General features: G+C 49.1%; 1 protein-coding gene across 2 annotated transcripts in view; it reads right to left on the reverse strand.

Moving 5' to 3' along the window:
- The window catches only part of UBE2R2 (ubiquitin conjugating enzyme E2 R2), a 68,272-nt gene that overhangs the window by 11,141 nt on the left and 35,938 nt on the right, over nucleotides 1-21,193 (reverse strand). The window contains exons 1-3 of one of the 2 annotated variants that reach the window (XM_014525276.2): nucleotides 14,675-14,773; nucleotides 8,870-8,956; nucleotides 1,553-1,650 (exon numbers count right to left, since the gene is read on the reverse strand). In XM_014525276.2, the coding sequence (XP_014380762.2) occupies nucleotides 1,553-1,650; nucleotides 8,870-8,956; nucleotides 14,675-14,758 (269 nt within the window). In that variant the 5' untranslated portion in view covers nucleotides 14,759-14,773. Of the gene's footprint in view, nucleotides 1-1,552; nucleotides 1,651-8,869; nucleotides 8,957-14,674; nucleotides 14,774-21,193 lie in introns of those variants that run through there. The other variant, XM_025216944.1, reaches the window with a different exon arrangement.

The raw sequence follows: 21,193 nt of genomic DNA on the forward strand, positions 1-21,193 counted from the left end.
TGATGGCTTCGTCACACTGCTGACTCATGTTCATCTTGGAGTCCACTAGGACTCCAAGATCCCTCTCCACTTCCGTGCCACCCAGCAGGTCATTCCCTAGGCTGTAGGTGTGCTGGACATTTTTCCTCCCTAGGTGCAGCACTTTGCATTTCTCCTTGTTGAACTGCATTCTGTTGTTTTCTGCCCACGTGTCCAACCTGTCCAGGTCTGCTTGCAGCTGTTCCCTGCCCTCCAGCGTGTCCACTTCTCCCCACAGCTTTGTGTCATCTGCAAACTTGGACAGAGTACACTTCACTCCCTCGTCCAAGTCGCTGATGAAGACATTGAAGAGTATCGGTCCAAGGACCGAACCCTGCGGGACCCCACTGCCCACACCCTTCCAGGTCGAAACCGACCCATCCACCACGACTCTCTGGGTGCGACCCTCCAGCCAATTCGCCACCCACCGGACTGTGTAGTCATCCAAGTCACAGCCTCTTAACTTGTTCAGCAGTATGGGGTGGGATACTGTATCGAAGGCCTTCCTGAAGTCTAAGTATACGACATCCACCCCTCCTCCTGTGTCCAGGCGTTTCGTAACCTGGTCATAAAAAGAGACTAGATTGGTCAGGCACGATCTGCCTGCCACGAACCCGTGCTGGTTTCCCCTCAGCATAATTTGTCCTGCCGGGCTCTCGCAAATGTGAGCCTTGATAATTTTTTCAAAGACTTTGCCAAGGATGAAGGTGAGACTGACCTAAGGATGGAGGTGAGACTGACGTCATCTGTACGTCAGACATCCCATAGCAGGGCAACTGCAAGCTATGCAGAGTTAGCATTTTTAAAAAGGATTAGCTGGGAGTGCCTTTGAGCACGTGAGGTCCATTCAGCTTGGGTCAGTATGGGAAGAGACCTGGGTGGCCATTTGCTGGATTCAGAAGACAAGAAAGATGATCACACATGGGATGGCAGGGAGGAAGTAGGATTATTCCCCAAGGGAGGAAAGAGCAAAGCAAGCTTCAGACAGAGCTTAGTGTAGTCCTTGCTCCCAGGACAGACCCGGCCCACTTCTTTAGACCTATCCTAGGCTGCATTAAAGGCTGCAGCAACTTCTAAAAGGGGAGTGCTTTCCTTGGCTTGCACAGACACTGAGCTCATTCTGAAAGCCATTTCTCTCCGAGTCTACGGACTGATGCTGAATGCGTTTCCTACGCACAAAATCTCCATGAAGCGCTTACTCTGAAGGCGAATGATAGTTTAAATATCAAGGACGATGTGGATTTGCAAAGGGCTGAAAGAGCACAAGGCTGCCTATTCATTAATCCATTTTTAACTGACAACAGAAGTCTCTACAAAGGTTAGTTCTGCATTAAAAACACTGCACAACCTCTCTTCCCATTTCAGACTGTTGACTTCTGCCAGGTTCAGGCAGCCAAGCCTCGAAACAGGGTCGTTTACAATGGTTGCTAAGTCAGGTTTCCCCATTTCCATCGGAGGCTGCCAGGTCGTTTTACAACAGTGCTTCTGTCCAGACCACGGCCTTGTGCACCTCTCCACTGGGGCATTTTGTTACCTGACGTTCTGGGTGGGATTCCACCTTTCGGAGGGCAGTTCTCCACTCTGTGGGTCATCTACCGGTGGGTGAAGAATTGAAATACATACGTCTCCATTCTGCAAGAAAGAAGTGGAAAGATTCAGTGTGCATTAACCACCTTTTTAGAGCCACTGAAGTGCTGTTTGACCCAAGTGTGCTTTGGATAACTTTTGAACAATTAAAGCCTTGGGAGTGGGGGAAAAAATAAAAGTTGGGATGGCTATGCAACTAAACTGCACGGGCAACACCACTCAGTATAAACAGCACTCACTACTTTACATGTAGAGCCATGGCCTTTGCACCTAAGGACAGGGAGCACACCAGTACTCGGGATTCGGTTTTTTGTTCAAGCCGCTGAGCTATTTTTTGCCTTGTTGCAGTTTCTAAAAATATAGGTAGGGTAGCAAATACTTAGAGAAAAAAAAAAAAAAAAAAAAAGTCCCGAGCCCCAAAAAAAGTCACGAGTCCCAAAAAACCTACAATTCCTTAGTTCGTAACCGACTGCGCTGATAGCTACATTATGTGAACAGCAGTCACGTGGGATCCAAGGCATGAGAGCAGATTTTGCGTTCCAAATGGTCACTGCAATATCCACCTAAATCATGGTTAATCCTTCAGAGGACATAGTGGTCTACCCATGACCTTCACTTCTTGCAGAGGATGAAGTTTTAAGGGACTAGAGAATGTCAGCAAGTATAAAATAGCATTACCTCTCTCAGGCAAGCTCAGGGGGTGCAAGGTTTTTTGAAGATACAGTTTAGCATCTTACTGCTTCCTAAGCAGTAGCAGAGATGCACACTGAACGCCGCACAAAATTGCACCCAAGTTGCACACTTGCTTAGTGAGTCTGTAAGCAAAAGAAAGGAGTAGTGCGTTTATTCCCTCATCTGGACTCTGACAGACATGTGCTCTCCTCCGGCAGGCGCTCAGCTGACTTCTGAGCAGGGGGAGCCCTGGCAGTGTTTGTGCTGGAACGTGACAGCGGCTCAGATAGGTTGGGACGGTCTTGAATATCTCCTTCCAGACACCATGCGAGACTACCCAGAGAGGGGAGATATGGGAAGGCAGAAGGTCTCTGAAGGATGCACAGGACTTTGCTGCAACATCCCAAAGGAAAAAGGGATTGTTGCGGGGCATAACTGAATCCTTTCAGCCATACAGCACATGTAGCCTGACCATCAGGGACACAGATGGGAAACGGCACATTTAAAATTTGCACCTCTGATCTGTACACTTTTAGGAACCGTTCTGAATTTGTCTCACAACAAGCATATGGCTACAATTCACAATACAGTGGCAATACTATAGGCAAGCTTGGCTTTATTCTGCATTTCACAGGAACAGCAAAGGAAGTTTGTCAATTTTGCCTCTACGCTTCCTACCTGCCCTGGGGAGAGCCGCCTTCCGTTTTGAATGGATGTCCCTTGATAACAGCCCTCCCACCCCCTTTACAGCAAGTTTATTCAGCGCGAGACCTCTGCTCCGTTCAGCAGGCTACAGAAACGCAAGTAAAACGTGCAGCAAAGTAAAGTGACAGCCAGCGGCCAACAGAGCTCGTTCCCGTCTTGCATAACAGCGACGATGCCGTCCCACGTTCTGGGCCCGTCTGACCCAGTTGGTTCGCTTTGCGCTCCCAACTAAAAGCAGCATTGCCAGGGCAGGGGCCTGCCTACAGCACTCCCACTCGGAAAAGGTTTGCCAGAGCCCCGCTGTGACAGTCTTAGTCATGGATTGTTTCAGCCTCAAGCACTCCTTCCCATTTATCCTTAAATGACTTATCAGCATTTCAGTAGCAATCGGCAGCGAGTGCTGTCCTCCCACACCAAAGGAGGAGACCCTGCCCTAGCCAAGAACTTGCACTCCAGGGGTATTACTGTTTCCCCACCCACGCTGCACCCAGGCTAACAGCTTCTCCAAGACCACAGCATCCCAGTGACTCCCCTTTTGAAGGAGTCAACAGGATAAGCCACCTCCTGAGCGTCACCCATGCAGTAGAGACACGGCCCATGTTTATCTGGCACTGACTTTGAGGTGCAGCTTTTATGCTGCGCTGCGTTTCGGAGGAGCGGGTTGTAGCCGTGTTGGTCTGAGGATGTAGGCAGACAAGGTTCTTTGGGTAAATGTGACCTCCTTTATTAGACCAACTAAATAGTTGGAAAAATTGTTCTCTGCAAGCTTTCAGGCACAAACACCCTTCGTCAGGCTGCTCTCGTCTCTGTGCCTGAAGAAAGGTGTTGGTTCTCTGCAGGCTTTCAGGCACAGGGACAACAGCAGACTCTCCCGATGCCTGAAGAAGGGTGTTTGTGCCTGAAAGCTCACTGAGAACAATTTTTCCAACTATTTAGGTGGTCTACTAAAAGAGATCGCATTTACCCAAGGAACCTTGCATCTCACTGTGGTCTGTCAGACGCACCATAGTTCAAGGTTTCAGGTTCGTGGATGCCAGCCAAGCACTTAAGGCATGGACAAACTGCCTAGTTAGCAGGGTGGAGGGGGGATGAATTTTCTACACAGCAGCTGATTCAAGAGCTGGGTCTGTGCACCTGCCCCTATGTTATAGCAAGTGAAAGCCAAATGCATGTAGCTTGAAACTCAGTCAAACAGGGCTAAACTGACACAGTTTAGTTTTCACTTACTGTAGCATAAGAGCAGCTACATGGAGCAGCTGAGCAGTGATTAAGCATCCCTGTGCCCTTTTCACCTGCTGCGGTCTGTTCCTCTGTCCACATGTTGAGTTGCTCACCTAAACGTATCAATGACACTCATGCTGTAGAGTTTGCTGGCTTTGCAGGATACTTCTCCAACCAGGAGAACAGTAAACAGAAGGACAGCACAGCACCTTCGAGCTTCCAGATAAAAGCTAGCAATGCTAAAGGTACACAGAACATGAACCAGTTAATTCCCTCGTGGCTCTTCATAGGGGAAAGCAGCAGATTTGGACCCGCTGTCCTTGCAACTCGGAAAGTTGTGTACGCGGAGGTTACAAGCTGCTGATTAATTCTATGCCCTGCACTGGCTGCATTAACGTTTCCAACCGGCGTGTACAGCTTCAGCGTCAGAAAACGTGGCCCGGGGAAGTGCCGTTGGGAGTCCAGCAGAGGGAGGCTGAACTCCGGGAAAGGCCTCCGCAGCGATGCGAGGAGCAGCTGTAGCCCAGGGTAAGCATGCAGATTAGCAGGTACTTTGCCGTGCCAGGAGGTCAGAGGAAGTTTAAGGAGCAACAGGGAGGGCAAAGGAGAAGCTCTTCCTTTTCAGCAGTGACGTCTCACCTGGCACCAGCAGTCAGGGGACAGGGACGGCAAGGGCAGGCCTGATGGGCTGGTACACGAGGCTAAGTGCAGCCGCGGGGAGAGGAGAGATGGCTCTACACAGAGGAGAGATGGCTCTACACAGCTGGAGGATGTAAACAAAAGGTGGTACAAGGGGGAGGAACTGGATAGCACAAAAGGGGAAATTGTGGCTGATGATTGCTGGGCTTCCTGTGGGTTGGATTTCACATGACGCTGAAGCCCTCTTGCTGGGGGACATTAAAGCTAGCGTTAAGCACAGACCTGGCAACAGAACCAGACGGCCAACGGAGCTGGATGTGGCAGATATCTGATTCCTAGCAGGGTGCGATTAAAATCAGGTTTTCTTTAAAGCCTGTTTTAATCAGAACCCCCTCGATGACTTCCCACGCTGTCTCATTAGCTTCTTTTATAGAGCACTTGGGTCTTTTTTGTCCACTGCACCTTACAAGACCGTGGAGCACGGGGAAGAGGAGACCTCAAGGGGTCGTCCAGTCCATCTCCCTGTTCCAAGGCAGGATTAGCCGTACCTCAACCATTCCCAACAGGTGTGGGGCTAATCTGATCTGAAAAGCCTCCAGCAATGGAGCCCGTAACTCCCCTTGGTAATCTATTCCAGCAGCTGTTTCTGCTTACATTGCCAATGTCCAACCTAAATCTCCCTTGTTACAGTTTAAGCCCGGTACTTCTTACCCTATCCTCAGCAGACATGCAACAGCCTTTTACATACTAGAGACCCATACCTCCCCTATGTCTTGTCCCGGGAGAAGCAAAAATGGGTTTTGCTGCTTCTTGAGAACAGAAGTTAGAAGTTTCCCGAGACCCCTAGGCAGCTGCTGCTCTCGTCCAGACTTTCAGCAGGTCCATACCTTTCTCGAACTGGGGTGGGCACGTGATTCGGCACTCACAGGGTCTCGGCTGGAGCAGAGTGAAAGGATTACTTCACTTGTCTAACATATTGGGCGGTATAAACAGCAGCCTCGTGTGTTTGTTTCTGTGCAACAGTACACCACCGCTGACTCACGCTGTTTGTGAGCTGTAACTCACCCATCATCTGTGTACTCAACCACTCCCCACTTTGTATTTGGGCTGTTGATACATGCCAAGTACAACATTTGGGAACTGTCTTTACTGAACGGCACCCATTTCAGGCCACGTCTCCAGGTCATTTCGATTCCTGATCCTACCTTCCAAAGTCCTGGCAACCCTTCCCAGGGTGGGATCATTTGCAAGCGTACCTACCCCTTCCCGCTGCCAAATCAGCAATACAAATATTAGCCAGTGTCGCAACTAGAACAGGCCCCTGAAGAGCTCCTCCCTGCACTGACCTCTCGGGTGGACAGGACGCCATTTGGGAACTACTCGAGTAGCCATGCTTCCAGTTCACAGTAGTTTCCTCAAGACCAGTGGGAGCCACCATGTGCATCAGGTGTGCCACAAATCAGCCCCACATCCTCCCCGAGTGCCACTCTGATCCTTTCCTCTGCTTTCCTCTTTCCTGCCCTGTGCTCCCTGCTCAGTCTGCTGCTCTGCTCCCTGTCCCATCTGCCACTGTACCTGACCTCTCCCGTCTGCCACGTGCCAGACAGGCTGCAGGTTAACTCCCCTCCGATCTAGACCCCTTTTCCCTAGCTTATGGAAACAGCATGCAGGCCTGTATTAAAAGCCTTACTAGAGTCAAGGTGCATCGCATCACATCTACTGCTTCCCCCTCATACTGAAGGGCCCGTTACCTGGTCAGGGAAGGAAATAAGGGCATCTGATATGGGTTCATGGTGAATCCAAGCAGGCTGTTACTCATCACCTTTTTTTTTTTTTTTTTTTTTTTTTTTTTTTTTTTAATCTTCTTGGCACTCGCAAACAGATTGATTGCTTGTTCGTTCCAATAGCTTTCCGGGAATGGACTTCTGGCAGCAGCAAGCCTCCAGCATTTCTGCCCATTTACTCTCGAAGGACTGTCATTTGTAGCTGTCCTGCTTCGCGTCCACTGCTTGGCCTTCCTATCTGTGTAACAGCCTACCAATTCCACCCGCTTCAGATTCCCTTGCTTCTTCCTAGTGTCTTATGTTTAGGGCCAGGTCCACACAAGGACCAAGCAGATGGTAGGTGCCTAAATCCAAACCTGTGATCGAAACCCCCTTGCTGGATGGCTGCCTGTAGTTGCTTCCCAAAGGCAGCTGCACTCACTTAGCGAGTCCCTTTTTCACTTGGAGGTTCCCTAAACATCAGTTCTGCATGCTCCTGAATGCACCCAAATCTGAGATGCAAGGTGCCCGAAACCCTGCCTAAGCCCATTAAGGATTCATAAGCTAGGCACAGCAGCACCCAAGTCACAAGGGCCCCAACCTGGCAGGTATATTCTCAACTTGCTTAATGTGTTGGACAGCACCAGTTTCAGTACAAAAAGTCTTCAGCCACAGCTGCTTTCAAGCACACCTGCAGAGGCAGCAAGGCCTGCCCTCCATACCAGAGCAGAGAGGCTCGAGAGGAAGACCTGGGTTCTAGCCCTCCTCAACTCGAGACACAAACCCACATCTCTTGCAGAATCCTCTAACCAACAGGCTACAGGCTGGATGGGTCCTTTCAGGCCAGACACTGAAGACAATTACTGTACAGCCAAGGGTGTGAGATTAACCGGGCCAGGAAAAGTAGAGAGGCCTTACGGGTGCCCCCATCCTAACCCGTTTTACAGCCCGAAAAGGTCAGAGCAGTGTCCGGTGAAGTGGGAGAACACAGCAGCCACTTCCAGCCATAGTTGGAGTCAACAGCATGGATGCCATGCACATCCACTGCTCAGCAGGCTCTGTGACTGCCAAGGGACTGGAAACTTTGACGGCCTTTATGCACCGCCCAGCACTCAGCCACAACGCAACACAGCTTAGGTGGGAGCAAAGCACCCATGTGGCCAAATCTGGAGCCATGCTCCCGTGTGCTGCAGCTCGATGGGACCCCTTCTCAGCACCCCTGTCAGTGCTCAGCAGTAGGCCTGTGAGAATCAGGAAGTATTCAATTTGGATTCAGCCAATTCAATTTGGAGATTTGGATCATTGTCCCGAATTGATTTGGCCAAACTAGCTTTGGAAGATTCAGTGCTGATTCGGAGATTTGGTGATTCGGCCATAAAGTGTAATGGGGAAATCACTGAAATACCTATAAAACTTTGTCATTTTTTGGCAGATTTGGATGGAAACAGCAGGGATGGTAGTCAGAAGGGGTACGTTTCAAGGAGATAGGTGCAAGGGTTTCTGAGAAACTGCACCTCAAACTGCTGAAAGCAAAACTCGTGTTACTTGTGCATGTTAAGGCAGATTTGGATGAAACTAGCAGGGATGGTAGCCTGCAACAGGGGGCCTTCCCGGTGCCAGTAGATCTCCACCTGCCCACCTGTTTCTGGACCAGCCACCTGTCCCTCTTTTGCTCAGGTAGAGACAGCTCATAAAAGGGACAGAAAGGCTGCAGACAGAGGCTTCAAGTCAGTCCTGCTTAGGTGTATGCAAAAAGCAATTTGGATTTGGCCCCGAATCCCAAATAAGCTGCTGTTCATAGTTTCAAAACCAGAGGAAGGAGTTTTCACAAGCTATTTTGATTAAGTTTCGAAGTTCATTCGGTCAAATATATGACGACTAAGCCACGAGAGAGGAGGCTGCTCGAAGGAAGTGAGGATTAGTTTCTTAGATGCGGATTAAAATCCCCCAAGAATCTGTATAGGGAAAAAAAACAAACCCCCCAAACAAAACCACACAGCCCATCGCACCCAAAACTAAGTTTCCCCTATTTCAACTTCCCTACCACGGCAGACTTGCAGAGCGGCTGCACACCTCTACACAAACCCTTCACCTCTAGTTAAGCAGCTGAACCTAAATTTCAAGCCATGAAGCCTAAATTGTGACAGACACTTCGAATAGGGACAACGAAGGCACAGAGTGAAACGTTCAAGGCCATACACATAAGCCTTAAGACTCAACACCATTAAGAGGAAAATTCCTCAAAAGCAGCAAAGGTGCCTTACCTCATAGATGTTGGGGTGCCACATTTTGGTCAGGAATCTGAAGGTAGGTGGTGAGTATGGATAGTCGATAGGAAATTTAATGTGAGCCTGCAACAACAAGAGAGAGAGAGAGAACCTTAGTTTTCAAGACACAGAACACTTGGAGACCACGTTGAATGGACATCAGCATCTCTCATCTCCAGCCCCCACAGTGTGACCGGTCATAAAGGAAGCAAAATTCCCCATTTTAGACTACTGCCGATGTGGACCTTTTAAAATGCACACAACAAAATATGGACTTTAGCTCTGCCGAGCCAGGTGTGAGCGGATTGCTAATGGAAAAGGAGCGTGTGCGTCCAGATGGAGTTCAGACTGGTCTCCTGGTGAGCTGGATGAGCATCTACCTCACCTTCACAATTACTCAAGCCACTCAATCGGAGCAGTCTGAACTGTTGGGAATGGGTCTTTACTGGTAATACTGGAAGACCTGGGGGGGTTGTGGCAGTGAAAATAGCCCTGTGAGGTACACCTAAAGCTAGGTATTTCAGTTAGCCAGTACTTCCGCATCTTGGCACTCTCCACATTCAAATATTAGAAAGCTTGCATCAGTTTTAGACCTGTGTAACTCAGCATGATTAATTATAAATGTTGATAACTTCCTTGGATTATTAACAGCGAGTTGAGACACCCAGAGCTTTAAAAATCAGCATTTTTTTTTTAATTAAGAAGTGATGGCACAGAAGCTTAGACATCAGTAAGATTTTAATCTGTGCTGAAAGGCTATAGCCAGCCTCACGGTAGCGATAAGGTTGTAGCCTGTGCTCCTTGCAGTCAACTAACACATCTCAAAGTCTGCCTTCACTCTGATTTTACAGAGAGGACTCCTCTCTTCTGCAAGGAGTCATAGGTAGCTGGTCCACGACACCGACGGGGCCAATTTGGCTACTGCTGGTTTCGTTAGCAAATTGGCTTACAGTTCAGATAAGAGAGGGAGCAAACCAGAATATGAACCCAATACAAAAGTTCAGCAAAATGCCAGGTAAGACCACTCCAAACCAAGATTTTTTTTTTTTTTCCTTTTGCAATCTCAAGATGTATAAACTCAAGAGCACAAAAGCCCAGGACTGAACTGGATCCTCTGCCCAAGAGTTTTATTACCATCCACTGGTCACTTCACCTTCTCAATCTGCTAACATCCTAACCTTGCTGCTGGGCCCATCCAGCAACTTCAGCCTGAATTGGCACACTTATGGCAAGGGTGGCCAATGGCAGACTGGAGAGGGGGACAGGTAGAAAAGTGGTAGATAGGGCAGGGAGAAGAAAGCAGAGCAGCAGCTTGGCTGGGGAGCAGATTGGGTAGGGGAAAGGAACTTGGCTGAATGCGAGGGGCTAATTTGTGGCATGCCTTCCAAAAAGGTGAGCCCCCAGAAAATTAAGCCTTTAAACTTGAAAATGCAAATAAGAGCCTAAATTAAAACACAACAGTATAACTGTGACAGACAGGCCAAATTTCCCTATTGTTGAGCTATATTTCTTGCATGAACTGTAGATGCTAAAAACTACTGAATAGCTCTTAGGGCACCAGTTCCCGGGTTGCAAGTATAGCTGTGGGGTAAATCTGAGGGCTACATGATTGCCTGTGAAGACAGAACTGCTGCAAAGCTGAATGCAATAAGTGCACTACATGCATGCGATAAATCCATGCGCTTTGGCATGTCCCACGATAGTGCTGGGCGGGACAGAACATGCAGGGAATGTTCCTCGCGAGTGCAGGCAACGCATGGTCCAAGCACGCACTGGGACCAGCAAAGATCAGTGATGCAGACTGTGCAAACATGCAGCTTTGTCTAGCTGAACAACATGCTCAGGTGCACCAAGGTATTTCAAACAGAGAAGCCAAGCAGCCTTTAGCCCCAGAGGTCAGGATTTGGCCCTGCCACCTGCTGCAGCTGTAATTTGTGGGATTAAAATACACTAGGAAAGCCCCAGAAAGTGATAGGAAGGGGGAATTTTGCAAGGATCCCTTTCACCTCTCCATCTCCAAATCACTTCCCATTTGAAAAGGGAAATCAAATACTTCTCTGGGACGCTCCCGAGAGCCAGGTCCAAGAGTATTACTCAGCACTTCGCTTTTGTAATGGAAGTGATAATTTAAAGCAGCTTTGCACCAGTTGAATGTACTTAAAACATTTAAATAAGTAAAGGAAGCCAAGAGTTTAGGGAAATGCTGCCAGATGGCTGATGGAGGCTCACTAGCCGCAAGAGCTGGGAACCCAGCTCTCTCACCAGAAACTCAATCCCCAAAACAGCCAACTATTCCGCTCACTGGAGAAAGAGGCAGTTGTTTTTGGAGAACAAATTCAATCTCCACCACCTCGCTGGCCTGAAGACTTCTGGATACTTCACGGGACAGACTAATGGAAAGGGGCTCATGAGACAGGTCGTGTTTGGTGCCATGCTAATTTAGCGCCAGAGGCCCAGGGTGGGTGGCACTTGGTCCAGCCAGACCTCAACTCAAAGTGGAGTTGTAGAGCGAGTGCTTCGGGAGGCTCCAGACAAAGCTCTGGAAAAGACACCGTGCAAGCACCCATGCGACTGTATTTACACTTCCGATTTCCTAAGCCCCTTTAACAAGGATGCAGGGAGTAAGCACAGCAACCACGCTGTGAATGCCTGCTCTCTGCCCCCTTTGATACTACTGCGTGTGGAGGTGGGTGCAGGGTCAGACCTGCATTTGCCCCTTGGCAGCACTTTGTTTTTGGAAATACCAAGGGGAGCAAAGCCGATCACGGTCGTATTAAGCCCGATGAAATGGGCTGCCCGAGGGCTCTTTCCCACGTCATTATTTGACGCGCTGTTCAGCCTCTTCAACTGGCGCGCTGACACCACGGTCCGCAATTTCCAGAGATTCGTAGGCACGGCGCAGCTATTTTAGTTGACGACTTCCTGTTCTCTTGCCTAACATAGCCCAGATGCTCTCATTAGTGATCCATATTTGGAGTGTGTTATTTGGTTTTCCCCATTACTCCATGCCACATTATTTAAACTGGGTCAAACACAGCAGTTGAGGGAAACCTCAGAAAGCTAAACTAGCCGTTCCAATAGCAGGTTACATTAGTAGTCACTACTGAAGTAAACCAAAAAGTTTCCAGCCCTTCCTTAAGGAAGCTTGGACAGCCTGTCGCTATGGACAGGATATAGCAATTAACTGTCGTCTTTCCCATTTAGCAATCATTTTTAGAAATATTTAGTCCACCCAGTACGTTATAGAGTAAGAGGGCATGATAGCATCCATTACGACCTGTACCTAACCCGAGTTTCCAAATATTTCTATTGCACTCAGCTTGCTTAGGAAAAAGGGCACGTATATTTATAAGAAACCAGCAGCCTGTATTAAGATCACGAGGCTGAGATGGTGATGCAACTGCTGTAGAAAAGCATTGGTGTACATCAGCAAGAGCTGCAGGTATTCAGTACCTTAAAGCTTTTAGCTTGGAAGGAGTGAGAATAAGGCAGGTAACATTTCAATATCAGCACTGAACCCCCACCCCCAAAAAAAAAAGCCAAGAAAACCCCCCAAAAAGACCAAACTCTGCCCAGGCAGCACCAGCGAAACAGCTGCCTGCAAGGTGGAGGGCAACCCAACAAGCTTAAATGGCTTACACGGTTCCAGGTAGGTAGTGAAGATCTGGACAAGATGAGATACTTCGGCAACTGAAAAGCTGCTTAATGCGTTCCTGCCATGCTTCTGCATTTTGATTATGAGAAGCAGGGGAAGGAGTTACCATCCACAGGGTATCCTGCACTGCTTCACCGCCTTTAGTCATCTGCATTTACAGCTCTAGAGCTATCAGCCCCTGAAGTATAACATGCTACTTTAGAGATGCCTAATCGCTGTGTACACGAGGCTGTTAGCATTTGTAAAACAGCACCCGCCCCTTGATTCTTCCGCTTGATTGGCAATACACTGGCTTCCAACTGTTGCTCATCACTGTTTTCAGCATTTGCATTCTTGGTGAAAGCCCGCTGTAGCATCTGTATCCATGATGCACGCTCTACGTGCAAGGCAGAAGGCCAGCACAAGTACTGGAACAACAGACCACGGGCATGTTAAAATTTAATATCTAACCCCACAAAATGCCTTTTACTGCTTGCCAGTACATCACGCCTTCTTTAAATTCACCTAATGGATTTCTCTCTTCCACATTAAGCCTGGATTATTGAATGTGGCATTTAATACTGCACACTGAAAGATGAGCATAGTGGAGGTCATCGGTGAGTATCAACAGCCCGGCTAGCAGGCCAGTCCAGAAGCTAGAGCAAGTTGATGCTCTCCAGCTTCCGAACCTGAAAGACCAGCGATTGTAAAGCCAGCAAGGCTAATTTGACATGAGTGAATTATGCCAAAGCTTCCACGTCAACTTTTCATGTCCGCACGCTGTATCTCAATCTGCGGTTGAGGCCGGTACAGTGCACAGCTCTACCCGCAAAAGAGAAGTGAAGCAACAGAAGCACCATGCAACTGCAGCTCATCTGGTGCTTCCGGCTGATGCTTTCGACAAGAGTTAGTAGAGGGGTGGGCAAAATAGGGCCTGCAGACCGGATCCAGCCTGCCAAGGGACTCCATTTAGCCCACGGTCCCCGAGCCCATCCACCCTGCACCCACTGCCAGGCGGGGTCTCCATGTAGCGCAGCGTGGGACCCCTGTGGGCAGGGTGCACTCAGCTGGGCGGATGCCGGGATTGTGGGATGGGGACGAGCTGTGATCTGCTCCGCACACATCCCTGCCTGCAGAACTGGCTCCCGTCACAGGGATGTACGAGGAGTGGATTGCAGCTCTGCCCCGGCGCATCACCGCCCCACGATCCTGGCCCTAACTCCCAGCCACCAGCCTCACTCCCTACACATGGCCCCATCCCATCCGCCCAGCCGAACGCGCCCGCCCGTGCAAGTCCTGAGCCGGCCTCCAGAAAGCCTGCCCGCCTGCCTGCCAGCACCCATGGCAGCGGGTGTGGGGCAGATGGGCCCACATGGGACCAATTACCCCCACCACAGCTCACCAAAACTCCTTACGTGGCCTTCCAGACCACATCATTGCCCACCCGTGAGTTAGTAGGTGACTTGCAACTTAGTGCTTGAGAACGTGAGCAGCCTACTAATTCAGACGGGCAAAACAGAACTTGCCCTTGGCACAGCGCTACCACGTCTCACTAGCAGCGAAGGGCTGTGCAGAGGCAACAGTCACAAGAGTCCAACTCAGCCTGTTCCAGGAAGCTGTTTACGAACATCAGCAAGCCTAGACATAAAACCCGAAACGGCCGTATCGCCAGCATTGACATCACCCGCAGAACATGTTAAGACCATGACTGAGCAACAAGACGACTGCAGAACCAGGGCTCCCTGGGCCAAAGTGGGATTGTCATGAATAAGGCCTGAATTAATAGGCATTAGGAGACCTAGTGGGCATTAATAGGCCAGCGATTGTGAACCCGGTGCCCTGAGATTCTTTGAGGGGTGTTGCAAGAGGTGGGAGAAAATAAGTACAGGGCAGGCTCAGGCTCTCCCTGCCAGGCTGCCCCCCATCCCAGTGCCCAGCCCCTTTGCAAGGAGGTAAAAAGCACTGTAAGAAATAAAGTTGTTTTTTTTCCAAATGGGGTACCACTCAATTCAGAGTTATGGAGGGACACCTCGAGCCTGAACAGGGTGGGGAGCACTGGAGCAGGCTACTTTCACCCACCTGTGAAGGGAGTCAGGGGAAAGAGAGAAAGATGCACACACCTTAAATTTTGCAAGCCAGACAGAAAAAAAAGACACTACAATTCCCACCTCCACTGCCTCGCAGGATGCTCTGTGATACTGCTGAGCTTTCACAGTCCCGATCCTGAGATAAAAATCACTGGTACAGGTCATATCCTCCTCGCTGGCTTCAGCAAGTCTTATCCACCTCTACACTGCGATCTCCGGGGCCCTGTCATTCCATTCCCTTTTAAAGAGTCTGGCTTAACTGCCCCGCTCTCTCCCCGTAATATTTAGTTGCTCCCTGGCAAAAAAGAAAAGCCAAGTCTGGAAGGGCCGAGGCTGGGACAAGTCTGCCCCATCTCTGTGTAGCCATGAGACCAGTTCTGCGGTGCTCAAATTCTCTAGCAGCCAGGTTGCAGCTAATGAGAGTCAGAGCCAGAAACAAATCTCTGCATTTCCTATGCTGTGCTTCTCTTCCCTTTCATAGGGGCTCTGTTGTGTCTTCAGGGAAGCAGGACTGAGCTCTGAACAGACACAGCAACCCAGCGAAACTCCTCTCCTCTGCCTCCCCGAAGGGCATCTGATACCATCCAGAGACTATCCCATGTTGGATTCTCTCTAAAATAAATAAATAAATAAAAAAAAATACACACACACATACATACACATATATAAACACATACACACATATACATACACACACATATTCTGTACTGATACAAGCTAATTAATGAAGGAGGTCACTAAAAATGAAAGCCTTGAGACTTGACGTTTCAAACGCTTTTAACCATTTCCTCTTCCATATATTGGTTCTGAAAACATCACATCAAAGTTTATAACAGCCCACCATGTGCATCTATAGAAGACACTGGTCAAAGCTGTCATCTCTAAGAGCTGTTCAGTGACTATATGAACATAGTGGACTCGGCTGCAGCGAATGTATTTAAGTGACATTTGTTCAACTTTGGAAGCAAAATCTCTCCTTTATACTTTGGGGGGTTCTGCTTGGCAGGAAACGGATGGATCAGCCTGCCTGCGGTTCAAACATGCAAGTGCATCTGACTAGAAGCAATGGGGTAAATCCTTTAGTTTGAGCATTAATCTACCCCTGGTTAGATGCACGATTCGGGGTGTAAGAACATATTGTATATGATTCAAGAAAGACTGAAGGCATTTCACCAAGTGCTATTCAGTGGAGAGAAAGAGAGAAAGGGGCTCTGGACAGTTCAGCTGATACGCTTCCAGGCTCATGCTATGAAATATGGTTTTGTGGGGGAACGATCTCAGCCACATTTGAGCCTTCCCTCCACTGTGCAAACTGATGTCAACAAGCAACACCTGGAAATATGAGCAGCTTTATGCCACGCTTGCTCTGAAGAGGAACAATTAATTCATTCTTAATAAAAACTTCCTCCCTTTGGTATTCTAGGAGTCCAGTTCAGAGATCTGAGCTTCCATGATGCATTACAGGTGTTCATCATTTAGGATGCCTTCACTAATCAAAAAGTTAGCCTGAGAGCAAACTGGAAGCACTGTTAAGTGTGAAAACATGACTCACAAGATAAAGACAATGATTTCAAATAGGAATCTACAGCATCAATACATACATACATTCTGACCCGTTATGGTCCAAGTTCTCTGCAGTCAGAAAACTGCTGTACCATTTTCCCCATCATGAAAAAAAAAAAAAAGAGTGAAAATTAAGAGCTGGCATTTTCCAGGGGGAGCCTCGAGCCTAATGAGGGGTACCTTGAGCTTAAAAAAAAAAAAAAAGGTTGCGCATCACTGTGGTAGAGCATTCAGGATCTTAAAGCAGCTTTCAGTTAGCAAATCATTTCTACCCTGTAACAAAGCTTTACTCCAGGCACAGTGCTGCCTAACAAAATATTGCCATTAGGGACCAGCAACAGGAGGGCTGACTCAAATGCTGATGAGTCAAGAGCAAGTCACTCTTGACATATAAGGAGGTCTAAAAGGCACCAGCTGCAGTAAAACCATATCCTTTTAACCTGTTAGGGCTCTCCACGAAGGAGGGTTCAGCCTCAAACACAGCAAGCATCTCTCTTTAAAATATTCTAGTGTTGCTCCTTTTTTTTTTTTTGCCAGAGCTGTTTAAAATAGCGGAGGCAGGTTGAAAGCAGACTGACGTACCTCCCCTGGCAACAGGCTGATCGCATGCTTCTGAAACTAGGCCCTTCCCTTGCCATGCTATTTATTCCGGTTGCTTTGTCAGCACAGGGATCAGCACACGGCTACCCCTGCCTGCATTAGCCAAGGGAGCTGCAGTGCCTGGTTTTCAATGCTAAGAGGGTTTTTACTAGCTCAGCAGCATGGGCCATCAACACGAGCAGAACAAAGCAGGGAACACATTTCAAAGCGGGACTGGACTCTGGAACGGTTCAGTACGTCACCCCACGTGCAGCGAGTTGGTGCCACGCGCTGTGTGCAACGCTTGCCCGTAGCCACTCCAGCTGAGAAAGCGCTATTAGCAAAGATGAAAAGCCACAAAGCAAAGGGTGGTACCACATCTTCCTCTGTACGAAGGCACTAGCCTACATCGCTAGCCCTGCAGCTCTTGACTCCTTCCGCTTCGGTTTCATGACCAGGTACACAACACTTCACGTGAAGAGCTGTAATCTGTCGGGAATTGTGGGTCATGCCCAGATTAGCCGAGCACGGGAAGTGTCGAGGAAGAAACTTTAACTCTGGCCAATCTGAAATCTGGTTTTTGTCCACAGCCAGGCTGCAATTAGAAGCTGCCGCCATGACTTAATCCTGACCCGTAACAAGCAGTCTTTCAGTAACAACAGGTCAAATGGGTTCCCTATGCCGGTCTGCAGCCATTAGCAACTTCTAGGGGGAAAAAAAAAATCTGGACCTTTACAGATTTCAACTGCTTTTCTAACTAATTAAAAAGGTATTCTTCCTATTTCACCTGCAAACATGATGAAAAGCGCTGAAATGCTTGTATATAAGTATGGATAAGTCAGAGTATTAGGGTTAGGGGCTCCGTTCTGCCCTTAAAATGACAATATTCTAGTCTGACCTCCTGCATATCTGAGTTTCACCAATGGACCCAAGTCTGGCTTATACAACACCACCACTTACAAGAACCCAGTCTATTGCAAGGGTCAGTAATCACTCTTGAAGGGGAACGCGAAGCAGCAGGTTTGCCAGCAGCTGCTGATGCTTCCCACCCATATTTTCAGCCTGCTAAGTGCCTTAAGGAAGCTAGGCCCCTCTCTGCCCCAATTTTTAGTCTAAGCTTCAGGAAACCAGAGCACCAAGGACACAAGAGAGGACATTTGCTGCTCATGTGTTTTGTGAAGTTGCATCAAACACCTGCCCTTCCCAGTCCTCCGTCCCCTGCCAAAGCCTCAAACCCAAGTTTGCATCACTTGATGGGGAAACCTTTGCTTTGAAGACACGGCATGACCAATGGGAGCAGAAAGGCTAGAAGAATTTCATACTCCTTTTTTATTCTCTGATGGGAGAACTTGCAGTGTCACCTAGATGTGGCCAGAAGTGGGGCTGGTGACCATGGGTACCTCTTCTGAGAAAGGGCCAGGTCTTCAAGGAGACTAGACAAGGACCTGGGAAGTGACAGAAGTGCCATGCAAGCCTTAAAGATGTCTTCCACTCGAAGAGAGGAGCATGAGGAATGGTACAGCTGAACCCCATCATCGTGCAGATACGTTCCTCCTGGCTAAGCTAGGACTGGCCCACGTACTAGTCCGTTTGGAAGAAGCTGGATTCGGACTGAACTCTCAGCTAATAGAAACTATGCGTGGCATCAGCTAGACATCTAGGAAAGCCCAGCCCTTCACTTGTAACGCTAACCTTGGTCCCATTTTGCTTTAAGCAAGTGATGCCACTGTTGTCACCAAGGGGCACTGCAGGAAGGCAGGGGCCTGAGGAGAGTAGTTATGTTGCCAGTATGATGTGGCCTTGAGCAAACTGCAGTTCATTCCCTAATTTAAGCGACACAGTCCATTCCCAACCACTGAAGCACAGGTCAGGCCTGCACTTGGGGCTCCTACCAGCACTGGATTTTGTCAGCCAGCAGCTGCCCCCCTTCATGGCCTTGCCCAATATAGCTGTGCAGAAGCCCCAGAAGTACACGATGCCGCTATACCCAAAACCAGTGCTCTCACACGTATTGTGCTTCGCTTGTGGCAAAATGGTTTTCACTAGACAAGCAAGTGCAGCTGTTCTGCAATTCCTGCCTTTGCACTCAAATCACTTTGCTGGTATAGCATCTCTGCACTGATAAAGCACTCCTAGGGGCAGATGCAGCCTTAGATACTCACTCACATCATTCTCAAAGCTTTCAGAGCTGAACAACACCTTTTAACTGAATAGTGTCAAGTACCAACAAGCATCTTGCACTCTAGCTTCCTCCTCAAGGAACCATTTAGGTCTATTAGAAATGATACAGTGAAGGGAGGCGGCCACAAAAGGCCGCAGGGCCTAGGACCGATGTCATTAGTTCCACTTTAGAATAATTCTAGCATCTTAGTACTTCAGCAAGGGGAAGACAAGCGTGTATTTTAAAGAGGGGGTCTGAAAGGGTATATAGCCTGTTACCCAAGACATGCAGCAATTTAAAAAAAAAGGCAGAAACTGATGCTTTACATCCGCTCCTCCTACCAGCCTTATTTTCCTTCTGCTAAACCTAACAGAAATGGCTTCTAAAAAAGGCAAGATCAACTTCAGAATGATCTTTCAACCCAAAAATGCGTTTACATGCTGCCTACGGGTGAGAGAAGAGGATAACAAGGTGGCCAATAGCAGGCATGACTCTGGCCCAATAGGTCCCTTCCAGTGCCGGCTTACTTCCGAAATTGTACTTCCATTTCTAGGCCACCCCGTATAGCAATACCAGTTTTCTAACCGAGTATCTCCCTGGGGTAAAGGACCATTCTGGTCTCGGTAGTCAAGTTAAGTTACACTGTTCCACCCTTTGGACGGTGCAGTTGTGATCAAGATCAGTCTTTAAGTACATACCAATGCACATTAAAACCACCCCTCCAATTCCCAAAATGCAGTATCAATACTGCTTGCAAAAAATTGAATTTTAGCCAGTGATTGCAGGTAGCAAAGTCCATGACAACACAACAACCTCAAAAAGTATTCAAGTAAAGCAATATTGATGTCTGACCTGGTGCAGAAAGGGGGAAAAGTAGGTATTCTGTTTGTTACTCAAGTGGCTAGCTGGATGGAGAAGCTTGAAGTTCACCAGGACTTGCAGTGTATTAGATCTCCACAGCAACAGTCGAGAATAAGCCACATCAGCATCTCATGCTTCAAGTACCCAGAAAGTTGCATCTGATACTTAGAAAGTTGCCTTGGCTTATGACTGAATTCCCAACACATTCCAGTTTAAAGGGATGTGTTTTGAACTTTAAAATTATCTGAATAAGTGACTCAGCTCAAAGTGCAGATTTGCTACGCGAGTGCATTAGGCAGCGACTGACCCTGAAAGACAGTACGACAAAAAACACATTCCTGCAGACTTGTTTTAACACCCGAGCTGGCAAAACTAAACCAATCCAAATACAGCAGGCTTAACGGTAAGTAAATACTTTATATATTCAGGCAGAGGCCGCAACTGAAAAGCAGCTAAGTTTAAGGGGGAAAACCGAAGTGGTTAGCTTCAGTTCATAGGATTCTGAAATACGATGAAATGGATAGAGCAGGCTTGTTCAACATGTGGCCCGCGGGCCACCATGCGGCCTGCCAAGGCATTTTCTGTGGCCCGCGGTGCTGCGACGGGAAATGAAAGTAAACATGGTTTACTTTTGTTCCCACCCCTTGTCCCTCCCCAGCAGCTTCCTCGTGGGTGGTGAAGGGCTAGGGAAGGGACAAGGTTCCCACACACACCGCGTCAGCTTGACGTTGCCAACGCGGTGTGTGGGGGAAGAGGAGCGTAGACCCGGCCCGCCTCCTCCCGTCCCCAGCACCACGTGGGGAAGCCACCGCTTCCTGGCCCGAGCGACTCGCCGCTCCCCGCCCGCAGGCAAGAGGCAGCACGGCTGGGCTGCCCGGCCCCGGGTCGCTGGCAGAGGTGGAGCGGCACGGGCAGGTGCCTCCTCCCGCCGGGCTGTCGGCATTGGCCGTGCCGCACGGGGCGGCCCCGGGCAGAGCCTGTGCTTGCTGCACCCCGAGGTGCCACCCAGCCCTGGCTCCGGCTCCCTCCAGCCCGGCACGGTGTGGCGATGCAGACCTGTAGAGGCGGCTGGGCTCTCCCTCGTCGTCTGCCTGCGCCACCTCCTGCCCGGCCGGGGCGCGGCAGGTAGGGCTGGGCTGGGAAGACGGCGCCTACCCGGGGCCGGGCTGGTGACTGTGGGCTCCCAGCACCTGTGGGGGGGAGGAGGTCCCTGCCTTTCACAGGGGAGGGAGGCTCAGCTCTGACTCCTATCTCCTGGGGCCGGGGCTTTAACCTCAAAGTCTGGTCTTCCCTCCTGGGAGCCGGCTGTGCCCACGTCCCAGAAGCCGGGTGCTGGAGCATTACAAAGGAAGGCACAAAACCTCCACAGTCTGCTCTAATCTGACCATGGGGTAAAATTCCTTCCTGACCCCAAATTTGGCGATCAGTGGGACCCC

This window comes from Alligator sinensis, unplaced genomic scaffold (genome assembly GCF_000455745.1).
Source record: "Alligator sinensis unplaced genomic scaffold, ASM45574v1 scaffold132_1, whole genome shotgun sequence".
NCBI classification, from domain to species: domain Eukaryota; kingdom Metazoa; phylum Chordata; order Crocodylia; family Alligatoridae; genus Alligator; species Alligator sinensis.